The sequence below is a fragment of the Lynx rufus genome, unplaced genomic scaffold (assembly GCF_022079265.1).
Source record: "Lynx rufus isolate CCGP_SWC_20201006 ecotype Redwood Valley unplaced genomic scaffold, mLynRuf1.p SCAF_5, whole genome shotgun sequence".
Lineage (NCBI taxonomy): Eukaryota > Metazoa > Chordata > Mammalia > Carnivora > Felidae > Lynx > Lynx rufus.
Genome location: NW_025814867.1, coordinates 110,042,172 through 110,054,729, shown reverse-complemented (window position 1 = coordinate 110,054,729; position 12,558 = coordinate 110,042,172). Strand labels below are relative to the sequence as shown.

The following is a 12,558-nucleotide window of genomic DNA, read 5'->3' as shown; positions in this document are numbered from 1 at the left end:
ATACCATACATACTCTGTAAATTACCTGGATATCTTCTAGGCTTTCAATGGCTTTACTGGGGCATGCACTCAGAGCTTTAGTTTTGGGTGGCCCCATAATGAGTGCAATTGGCAATCATAAAGTTAAGAAAAAAAATAAGTGAACCAAGTATCTTATTGTATAGTCAATCTATCCTGGTTAGTTATATCTGGTCAGAAAGAAATCAAAATGTCAAGATTGTTTTTGGCAAATATGAAGACATATAACATGAAATAGCTTTATCAATAATAAGCTCTTTGTATATGCAATTTAATATTAATAGTGAAGATTATTTGGCCCTCTCCTTGCCCCCTCCAAAGCTACCCATTCAAAAACATACTAGAGAAAAAGAGGAAAACTTCCATTTTCAGTTAAAATTTATATAAGATGTGGACATTTCCTACCTATATACTTAAAAACAATTTTAATTGCAATAAAAGTCCTGTCACATTTCATGTAAGCAGGAATTAACTTAGACACGAGTTATTATACAAAGGAAAAGCAATGCAAAGAAGCTTAACCTATACTAACCTATACTATGTGAGGTAGTTAAGTGCTGCTTTCCAAATTAATACACCAGGAACTAGAGAAGATCCAGAACTTGCCAAGGACAACATGAGACAGCCAAAGAAGAGTCAGGGTGCCTATTAGTTTGACTCAGCCCACCCATCGATCAGCCAAATACATTCTCAGTGCTGTGGCCTTGACCCAATGCCCATTTACTCCCTCCCTGTCCACATAATTAAATTAATCTGTAGATAATGGGAACCCTTTAAACATTATACATATGAGGGGCGCTTGGGTGGCTCAGTCGGTTAAGCATCTGACTCTTGATTTCTGCTCCGGTCATGAACTCACTGTTCATGAGATTGAGCTCTGTACTGGGCTCTGCACTGACAGTGTGGAGCCTGCTTGGGATTCTCTCCCCCCACCCCTTTCTGCCCCCCCCCCCAGCTCATGCTCTCTCTCAAAATAAATAAATAAACATTTTTTAAAAATTATACATATGTAATGCCCTTGACAACTAAAAAAAATAGGATATTGACATACTTAACAATAATGTGGTCTTGATTCATATGCTCAGGAAATTCAAAATTCTGGTGGAAATTGAAGTAGAAGCCTAACTCTATACTACAGCAAAAAGGTTACTTTTTCTACAATAGTGTAATTGCCAAAAAAAAACTTAGTATTTTTTATGTAGATGAATGTCTGACTATAAACTATATTAAAACTACTTCAAAAGCTTCTCCTTCCACCAACAATAACAAGCATGCTACAAAATATTGTTACTAAGCCTGCCTTCTCCTGCAATGGTCTCCTGTTATCTTCTTCCAGGAAAACCTGAGCCACAGTTAAGACACACTTTCGAGATTCAGAACAGATAATGATTCAGTCCCAACTCCTAGGCCCAAGTTTTTCTTGTAGAATACTTCCCAGAACCCATACAGCTTTGAGTTTCTTTAAATACAGCTTTTGGTCTTTGTAGGTATAAAAATGGTCACATCTCTTACTACATTCTGAAATTTTAAGCTAGAAAAAATTTTGTCCCCAAATTTAATTTTTTAATTTTTAATTTTTTCACTCTTCTTCCAACAGAGGTCAAAATCCAGGTTAATTATATGACATAGGTAACAAGTGATCTCCATCTTCTCTAGGCTTCTGATCAGTTTCGTAATAAAAGTTTTGATTAAAGCTCTTCCCTGCCATGAAAAAAACAAAGAACAATTAATTGAAAAAGCAAGAAATGCTCTGAAATTCACTTTTGTTATAATACATCACCAACATATGCTCCTAAGATCACCAACATTTTCTATTTTCTTTCTTTGCAGAAAGTTGTCCTGTGCTTTGCTGAGCTAAAAAACAAACAAACCGCCTCCGCCCACCAAAAAAAGCCCCACTCTATCAAGACCATGTAATGTTTTTATGAATCCTAAATCAAGTCTATGAACATTTTCTTGGGCTACTGGTAGATGAAAATGCTGAGACTAAGTGAAATTGAAAATGTATGAATTTACATACCTAACATTTTTTCAATGCCATCTTTCCTCAGTGAACATCCCTCTTAAGGTTATAGTGTTTATGTGGACTTTCTTTTGTTTCACTGGATCTTCTTATTTAAATATTCTTTGCCACATGGAATTTTTTTTTTGGTATGTTTCAAAGGCAGTTACAAGAAACTGAAGCATGTAATTAATCTGTGTGTCACTAATTAGGGTCTCCTGAATCCCTTCTTTGAATGTCTTAGCCTAAATGAAATGCATTTTTAATTGAGAGAACACATTCAAGCAGGTGGCTCCAAGAGGCTTATAAAGAGTCTTAGGAAAGACAAAAACATCAGTTATGTTCTTTCTATTGGATACCACTGAAATGGAGCCATAGGCAATCTGCTGGCCAGAGTTGTAGGGATGAAGGGGAGTCCTGGTTTTTAAAAGGCAGTTTCCTGGTATATATATACAATAGGGTATTACTCGGCAATCAAAAAGGATGAAATCTTGCCATTTGCAACTACGTGGATGGAACTGGAGGGTATTATGCTAAGTGAAATTAGCCAGTCAGAGAAAGACAAAAACCATATGACTTCACTCATAAGAGGACTTTAAGAGACAAAACAGATGAACATAAGGGAAGGGAAACAAAAATAATATAAAAACAGGGAGGGGGACAAAACAGAAAAGACTCATAACTATGGAGAACAAACTGAGGGTTACAAGAGGGGTTGAGGGAGGGAGGATGGGGTAAATGGGTAAGGGGCACTAAGGAATCTACTCCTGAAATCATTGTTGCACTATATGCTAACTAATTTGGATGTAAATTTAAAAAAATAAAAAATAAAACAAGTTTAAAAAAAAAAGAAAGGCAGTTTCCTGGTAATATTGCTCTAACAACATTCAATAAGGTTGGCAGCACCTCCCAGGGACCAAGTCAGATGTTCAGAGATTTTTAAAGGAATCTCCACCATGTACTTGGAATTTAAAATCCATCTTCTTCAGTTTCCTTAGGTTCTAATTAATCCCTTCCTATCAGAGAGGAACCATAAGTGAAGGACTGCTTATCAGAGCAAAGGGATTCAGAGCAAAGGGGCAGAGGCTCCCATTAAGGCCATGTGTGTTATCATGATGCTTTATCAATTTCTTCTGCAAGCATGCATGAATTGCTGTGGTTTCTCTCTTCTAAAAGCCAGGCAAAGATATCTGGCCTCAGTGGAACCCCATCCATGAGGAAGTACCTTTATGAGGGCAGGAACAAATATCAAAGCCAAATTATATCTCAGTCATCATATATTCAATTAATGCCCACAATGGCCTCTCTATAAGATAGTTTATTATTTTTTTTATTTTTATTTTTCGAGAGAGACAGAATATGAGTATGGGAGGGACTTAGAGAGAGGGAGACACAAAATCTGAAGCAGGCTCCAGACTCTAAGCTGTCAGCAAAGAGCCCAATGCGGGGCTCGAACTCATGAACTGTGAGATCATGACCTGAGCCAGTCGGACACTTAAATGACTGAGACACCTAGGTGACCCACGATAGTTTATTTTGGTAACCCAAGTATGGTTATGGATCCTGAGGAACAGAGAAAAATAGTTACAGAATTTGCCCAAAATGCATGCTGAGAAAAACAAATGGAAAGTGAAAGAGGGAAATGTAAGATTAACTTGATAAAAGCAAGAGATAAATACTTTAATGAGATTTGTGTAATTCAAAGCATACTGAAAACTGTCTACCAAGACAGCAATGGAAGGAAACATTGAAATGTGTGAGGATTTTTGGCTGCTCAAGTGCTTTTCATAGAAACTGTCCATGAAAAATATTTTAGAGCATTAAATCACAGGTGTTCTCTGTGGTAACAAGAGAGAAAATACAACATAGCCCAGGAATCTCTAGGTCAGAACAGATAGTTTTAAATCTTCTCTACCATTTGTTATCATTGTGATCTTAAGTCCCTTCATGTATCGGCGGCTTCCCCTCCTCACTTATCAGTTAATAAGCATTGGTTATCACCAGAACCCATGTCATGAGGACAGGAATTATGTTATGTACCCACACTGGTGGCACTATTCTAAGGCACAGCTTAAGAACCTGCATAAGAGACTATAACAAATGCTTACATTTGATGTTCTCTCACGAAAGCTACAAACTCAGGATCATTGGCATACAGTTCCAAAATTCTCATTCTTTCTTGAATTTCCTTAGAAAAGAAAAAAACATCATTAGAAAAACCCCAGCAGCTTTTTTTGAAGGAGTTCTCATTTTTTATAAGGAAGTGTGGCTTTCTGGGCTATCCAGGGGAGAGCTATAGGACAGAATGGCCTTTTCAGGGAAATGAGGGTTTGGTTACTGCATGAACCACTCTCAGACAACTCAGACATACATTCCTAAGGAAAGGAGGGAGGAAAGAGAGAGCATTTGCTAATAATGGAAAAAGAAAGCACTGGAGGGGGAAATTAGGTATAGCTCAGAATTGCATATCCCCTGCATACCACATCGACTGGAAGATATCATGAGGTAAAAAACTGACCAGGAAATATTTTTCACTCTTTCTTAAGGTCCATGTACTTTCATGTGTATGCATACACACACGCGCACACACACACACACACACATACACACACACACACACACACACACACACACACACACACACAGCAGCAGCAGCAGCAGCAGCAGCAGCAACAGAAAAGCAAAGTTACCTACCTCTTTGGAAAGCTCACTGTTCTCATACATTTGCCTGATTTCTTCCCTGCTCAGACCACCAATCATCTCTCCACTTGCAGAGCTGTAGAAGGGGTTGTGAGGATAGGGCCCCTCATACTGCTCGGGTCCAGCCACATGGCTTTCATATGCAGGGTACTTCACAGCATTTTCAATTGATGAGAGGCTGTCAGGCTGCCTGCTGGAGCAAAAAACAAAAGTATGGTTGATTGAGGTTTTTCAGATGCTCAACTACTTCAAAGACTATTTACCTGAAGCATGATTTCTATTGGGCAAGAAAAAGAGGTGAGCTGGATACAGATGTGGGGAGGTAACTATGAAAAATATTCAGATCAATCTCAAATATTATTTATCAGGTGGTATCATTATCATTTCCTGAACTACATGGCAAGTGCCCTATGGAATGACTGTTTCATGTCTTATTTGTCTTTATTTGCCCCAAAATGCTTGTCAATAAATGTTGATGGGGAAATATGTCCTTCACCGTACAGTATTTCATTAAATGAATACAGTTCCATCATTCCCAGAGTATGCAAGTCAAAATCAGTATGCAACCTGAGTTGCATCAGTAAACAGAGAATTTGATAGAAAAGTAAATACAGGGAGACCTCAATGCAATTCCATTCAGATCTACAAATATTTACTGAGCATCAATTATGTGCCTAGGATTGTTCTAGATGCTGATGACACAAAGAGTTTGTTGGAACCCTGTCCTGAATACACTCTAAAGCAAAATCAGAATTAATTAAAAAAATGTAACAACAATGATGGAAGTATGTCCTGGGTGCTCTAGGAACCTAGGAGAGGTGTCTCCCTAGCCATGCCAGAGAATGAGGACAGGTAACCTGAACCTGAAGCAGCAGATCTTACAGACTCGAGTAGCACAGAAGCAAAGTACAACCAAGGATCACGATCACATAACTAAAAGGTCTTTGAATCTCTATCCTACTAGGAAAAGCAGGTTTCATTTCACCCATTAATGAAGCTACTAAACAGAGAAACAGGTTTTAGTTCTTGTCAGATTCTTACCCAGATTTACAATCTAGCTAATTACCACTGGTAAGAGCCAAAAGGGAACAAACTAACAGATCTGGTCTTCACACAGAGGTCTCACCTCAGTTCCATCACCCTTCTAATTCCTCCCCAATGGCAAAACAGGCCTTCTGGCCACATTCAACAATGACATTCCTTCAGTGTGTCTTGAGATTCATGAATGCCTTCCTGACTTTGCTCATGCTCATTCAATTAACCACCACCACCCCCCCAGGAAACATCTACCCTCCTGTCCAGCTAAATATCATAACCATCATTAAAACTTCTAAGACACTCTCCCAGGCCAAATGAATTAATCCCTCATCTATGCCCCTTAGCATCTTATTCATACTCTTGTTTACATTTGTTTCCAATCTGACATCCTTTGAGGATAGGGACCATGTTTTTATTCAACTTTATAGCTTCCTCTCCTCCAACCAGATCCATATATCCAATAGGGCATTTAGTAAGTACAAAATAAATGAATAAAAGGAGTATTTTATTCCATTAGAGAGCAATTTTCTTTATATACCTGCTGAGCCTCTCTCTCTCTCTCCTAACATGACGAGTCTGAAGAGTCCTGACGAGGAAGAAGACAACAGCAGACGAAACGAGGACAAGTCCAACCACAGAGGCAATGGTGATGCCTATTACCAGGGGCTCAGACACAAACTCCTCACAGTGCTCACCTCGGTACCACCAGTTCTCACCCACCCGGCATCTGTAATGAGAAGAGACAAAGTCCAAAACCAGAACCACTGTGCTGAAAACAACAATGGCAGAACCTTTGGCAGGACCGGGGAAAGGTAGTGAAATAAATACTGACCACGTGAAGCTTCAGTAAAGGAGTGAACATAACAGGTTAAGTGATCATACAATTTAAGGTTGTGATTAATGGCTGGTGCAGACCTGGCAGGTCTTCCATGACGATTTGTAAATGACTAAATAAAAGACTGACTAGACCGAAAGAAAGTACTCTATTTAACTTTCTTATTTATACTTAACAAAACACAGGCCCACGAAGGAAAGTGACTATGAGATCACACAATTAGTCAGCAACAAATCTGGGTCTAGACTCCAGTCTCCGAACTCCTCATCTCCTTTCACCACACTGCAGAGATTCCCCCAACCCTGAGGCCCCAGGCTTGGGCAAAAGTGTCAATTCCCAGAGCAGCAAGAAAATGACTGCTTTTCAAAATAATATTAATTTCTCTGGAAATCAGCAAACTATTTTTCCTTGGAGTTTTCTAGTTCAACTTTATACTTTTTCATTCAAAAGAGTCTGATCATCCCCACCTATGTCCTCCGTGTCTGGCATCTATACCAACATTCGCCCATTTTGACGTTCACAAACCATCTTCTTATTCATGTTTCTCCCATTTATTCTAAGCGTTTTCTCCATTTACATCCATGTGACTAGTTGTTGTGTAGTTCAGAGGTTGACTAGTTCTGTTTTGTTTAAGGGAAATGAGTACAGGAAAATGGTCAGGCTACCTGAATCTGCTCGTCTGTCTGTGGACTTTCTTAGGCTCTGCCTTTTAAAAAAATGGATCTTAGGAACTTTATTTTTGAATACTCAGTAGGACCAAGAGCAGCTCAAAGCCTTTAACAACACATCCAAGAGGACCACAAAAACTTCACAGTAAAAAATATTAATCTTATGCCTAACAACACAGCGAACACCAACTACTGCAAGTACTCTCCAAGTAAGACATATTTAAATAATGTTTTTCTTATAGCTTCCTAAAAGTATAAAGTAAAATAACCAATTGAACTGGGTATAATTCAGGCCTATTAACTGACCCAGTCTTCACATGAGAACTAGATGGCATCCATCTATTGCCTAGATATAACTTTTATAATAAATATTGCTATGATTATCCTAAAGTCATAGGTGTAGACAATGACTACAGAGGAAGTTATCTATAACCTCTACGCAACATACCTACAAAAGGCCCCATGTCCAGGCATAATGTCACACTTTCCATCATTCAAGCAGAAGTCAGGCTGTAGGTCACAGAGACTCTGACAGGGCAGTTCTTCCACACTCAGGTACCCAGGGTGGCATCTGCACTCTGCTTCTCCACTCCAGGGGTTGACTAAACATTCAGAAAATTCATTGCATGCCTGAAACTTGCAAGGGTTGGCTTGATCACCTAAAATATCAAACAAACCAGAGAATTATACAAGAAAAGGCAAAATACAGGGCTGGGATACATGAAGCCCCTCCAGTAACACTCTCCCACTGCAAAGTACCAGAGGGCAACCCCATTCCTGAACCATTAAAGTATACCATCACCACCAATACCACAAAAAATTCTCACCCATCCTTGGATTGATGAACTTTTATCAAATTTTCTGAAACCCAGAACTAAAGGATAAAACCCAATGACCTGTTTTTTTTTACATGTTTTATCAGAGAAGCATGTGGAAGCCTTAAAACACATGCCATGTAATTGTCAATCTAAATTCAACATAGTTTTCATATATCATTCATTTGCACCAACCCTAACCTACTATAGTAGTTACAGTACTACCTGTGTTCTGTATACAATGCTAAATGCCAGTTCTCCACACTGAGAACATGGGATGAGGAAACAGAGCCCAGAGAAGAACTGATAGGAGCCTCAGGGGTGGATATAACCCAATAAGAGTAGCTAAGAACATCTGAAATTTGTTGAAGCCAATGTGAGAAAAATAAATCAGCCCTATACCACCTGAGGCCATTCCCAATAATATTTTGACTTCAGTAACTATTTTTCTTTATTATATGAGAAAAAATAAAAATTTTACATAATTATGACAATAACAAGTCAAAAGTGATACAAGACAATGACCATGATGGGTCTTCTATCCTACCGAAGAACATCCCGCTATATGTCTTCACTGATAAACAGCAATCTGTGAGTGGCAAATGGTGACACAGATACCAAAGACAGATGAAATAGGTGGAAATGATCCATAGACTCATCTAGATGAAAAATCATGAAGTTAAGCCAAAAGGCTAAGGGGAGCTAAAAAAAATAAAGAGCATAGTCTCTGTTTCCAGAGAAACTAATATGGTTTTGAGAATCAATGATTTCCTTGCTGCTCTGGAGATTAAAGATACCCTGCACAAATCTGTGGTCTTGGACTTTGGATCTCTGCAGCTTATTTTCCTTTATCCTATGAAGGAATGTGGAGACGAACGCAGTTGAATAGTATAGCCCCCAAAATTCATGTCCACTCAAAACCTCAGAATATGACCTTATTTGGAAACAGGTTCTTTGCAGATGTGATCAAGTTAAGATGAAGTCATACTGATTAGGGTGGACCCTAACCCAATAACTGATGTCCTTAAAAGAAAAGGGAAATTTGAACACAGAGACACAAACACACAGAAAAGAAGGCCATATAAAGATGGAGACAGAGACTGGAGTGATGGATTCATAAGTCAAGATCATCAAGGATTGTCGACAAACACCAGAAGCTTAGAAGGAGGCAAGGAAGGAATTTTTCTTAGAGCTTTCAGAGGAAATGTAGCCCTACCAAACACCTTGATTTTGGATTTCTAGCTTCCAGAACTATGAGAGAATAAAGTGCTATGTTGTTACAAACCAATCAGTTTGTGGTTCTTTGTTATAGCAGCCCTAGGACATTAATATAGGAGACACTAATAAGATGCTCTTATAACAAGGAGAGCATCCAAATGTGATGACAGATGGGCAGTTTCTATATGCAGGATTCATCTGTGTATTTCCTAAGTCTACACATCTTTACCCTAGTATTCATTTTGTCACTCTGTAATCAGAAAATAATCTAATCTTAGACTTGAAGAAAAGGAGTGTATATAGGGGGTGGGAAGGATGGTATTGTGTGGCTCCCTTTTGTTGATAAAAGTTCAAGAATTTCTGAAACATGACGTGAAAACAAGTAAGGCAAGAGACAAGTCAGCCTTGTCTCTAGTCCATCTTGGGATAAAATAGTGTTTTAATTGGAAGTCTTTTAACTAAAAATATGCATGCTATAGGAAAATACCTACTTAGAAATTTGAAAACTTCGTGGCCATTCTATGTGGGTATAGGTGAATGTTTTTGCAGGAGGGAGGGAAGGAAAATAGAGTATAAGAGGGAAAAAAAATCTTGCTCCCTTTTGCTTCCAGACTGAGAAAAACCAAGACTAATATATAATCATGTAAATAAAAGGCTGTAGTTTGGAGGTCTCTTTCTAGGTCTTTGTGCGGGTTGAAGGTGAGGATGCCCAGAATGCATGACCCTCTGTTTGGAAGAATTCAAAGGTAGACTTAGAGCTCAGCTTAAGATAGGAGACAGGATCTCAATTGTAGAATGAATACATTCTGGGTTTCTTCCCAATAGAATGCTAAGAGAAGGATTTATGGGTTCAGGAAAATAAGAGTGAAGGAAATATGAAGAGGGTCTGGAAAGATGGCAAGAGCAGCCAGAATAACATGGTAGCTGACTGGGTCCTGGAGAAAAAGTTGGCCAGTAAGAGATGCCTTTGAAAGATTTGCTGAGGAATTTAGGATGGTTAAGCCTAATAGTAACATGCTTAAGCCACCTGCAACGCTACAATAAAGCCTCTTCCATCACCCTCATACCATCGGCAAATGTCTGACAGAATCAACTACCTTGGGTTAGAGGTGTTCTGGGAAGTGAAAAACGGGACTGTGATCTGTGTTGGGTTAACATAAAGAACAACCACATGGGTCAAAGTAAATGTGAGACTGGAAACTCAGCTCAACTAACTCAGAGCTGGAGATAATTAAGAAATATTTAAATTCCCGGACAATTCCTAGAGATAGTGAGAGTGAGAAGGCCGTGAATGCAGGTTTTACACTGCACAAGGGAGAGGCTGATTCCAGTTCATTTGAATATTAAAGGAAAAGGTGACCCTATAAACCTAGATGACTTGCCATGCAGCTGACATGTGAGTTACACACAAAACTGAAGTGAACGCACTTCTTTATTGTAATTCTATTTTTTATTTTTTCAATGTTTATTCATTTCTGAGAGAGACAGAGACAGAGCAGGGGAGGGGCAGAGAGAGACGGAGACACAGAATCCAAAGCAGGCTCCAGGCTCTGAGCTGTCAGGACAGAATCTGATACAGGGTTCAAACCCATGAACTGTGAGTTCATGACCTGAGCCAAAGACACTTAACTGACTGACCCACCCAGGCGCCCCTATTATAATCTCTTTAAAAAGAAGTAGATGGACTTTTGCAAAAGTTGTATAAATCATAACTGTTTGTATTTGTGTGGGTAGTCAAATGTTTTTGCATGGTTTTTGTTTAATCCTTAGACTAGCCCCCATGAAATATATAGACCAGGCAATAATACTATCCCCATTTAACATATAAGTACTAAGCCTCAGAGATAAAACAGCTCATCTGGAGTTACACAAATGACAAACAGCAGAGCAGAGGCAAGAAACCAGGCCTTCCAAATTATAATTAATTTCTTCTTCCACTGCCCCACACTTTCCTCATTTTGAATGAATGATGTTCCTTCAAAAATTTCAAAGGGAAGAATGTTTGCTTTTCTCCCAGTTAAAGAATAGTGTTGACTCCCAAACCGGTTTGAGAGTAAAAGGCACTAGAGAAATACAAACCTAGGCATTTCACCTTACTCCTACTCAAAATCACTGTTCTCTCTATGGAAGGAAAAAGAGAACAAAGTTTGAGGATCCAACAGTATCTTCTGCATCCAAGTGTTCCAAATAAAAACAATGGTTTATTTCAGCCAGTCACAGTATTTTTGAGTACCTCTTACACGCAAGATACTGTGCTAGGTTTGGGCCAGAAAGTGATTAATAAATCAGACAAGTCTCTGTCCTTGTGGATAGCTCAACTGGAAAAATAGCCACAAAGCAACTATGTGCATAAATAATCATTATTACAAAAGTTATACACTCTATAGCAGGAAAGAATATTATATTACAGGAAAGACTAAAAGGAAAGACCCAATCCAGATTATGGGTGAGTCAGTGAAAATCTTGAGGAAAAAACATTTGAACTGAGGCATAAAAGGTGAACAGAAATCAGCAGAGAGGGGAAAGAGTTTTAGGCAACAGGGACAGTAAGTATATGCAAAGTTTCTTGCAAGTTTCTTGAATCTGAAGAAGTAAAACAAGCTAATTTGAGTACAATATGGTGAGCAAAGAAGTTAGTTTCACTGGATGATACGGGGAAAAAAATAGGGACCAGAGCTCATGGCTATTGAACCAGGCAACCACTGAAGATTTCAAGTAGGGAAGTGAAATAATCTGATGTTTTAGAAAGAGCACCCTGGCTGCGGTCTGTATAGGGGAGGGGAATAAGACAGGTAGTGGGGAAACTGGTTCAAACGAGAGGTGATAATGAAGTACACAGATTTAAGACATATTTAGAATTTTCAGAATTAATATAAGTTTGGGGGTGATGGAAACTGAGTTATCAGAATGACTTCCCAGGTTTCTGGCTCAAGTAGGTGAGTGAATATGGCTTTCATTTCTCAAGACAGTGAAGCTGACAGAAGGATTCAATTTACTTAAAAGATGCCTGCTTCGAATTCTGTGTCTCCCTCTCTTTCTGCCACTCCCCTGCTTGTGCACTCGCTCTCTCTCTCTCTCTCAAAAATAAATAAGCATTAATAAATGTGGAGAGTTACTGACATTTATATAAGATTTACAATAATGGAAATGGATAAAACAGCTTAGGAAAGTAATATAGAAGGAAAGAGAGTGCAAATCTTTTGGGTTTGGCAACTCAGAGATGAGTAGAACAGATCCAGGGGATAAGTAAAAGAGAGCTAGACA

The 12,558-nt window shown here is 38.8% G+C and overlaps 1 protein-coding gene across 1 annotated transcript in view; it reads right to left on the bottom strand.

Moving 5' to 3' along the window:
• Positions 1–984: 984 nt before the first annotated feature.
• The window catches only part of IMPG2 (interphotoreceptor matrix proteoglycan 2), an 88,157-nt gene continuing 76,583 nt past the window's right edge, over positions 985–12,558 (bottom strand). Inside the window, exons 15-19 of the mRNA XM_047099743.1 lie at positions 7,710–7,920; positions 6,297–6,485; positions 4,715–4,913; positions 4,129–4,208; positions 985–1,719 (exon numbers count right to left, since the gene is read on the bottom strand). Coding sequence (XP_046955699.1) covers positions 1,707–1,719; positions 4,129–4,208; positions 4,715–4,913; positions 6,297–6,485; positions 7,710–7,920 — 692 coding nt within the window. The 3' untranslated portion in view covers positions 985–1,706. The remainder of the gene's footprint in view (positions 1,720–4,128; positions 4,209–4,714; positions 4,914–6,296; positions 6,486–7,709; positions 7,921–12,558) is intronic.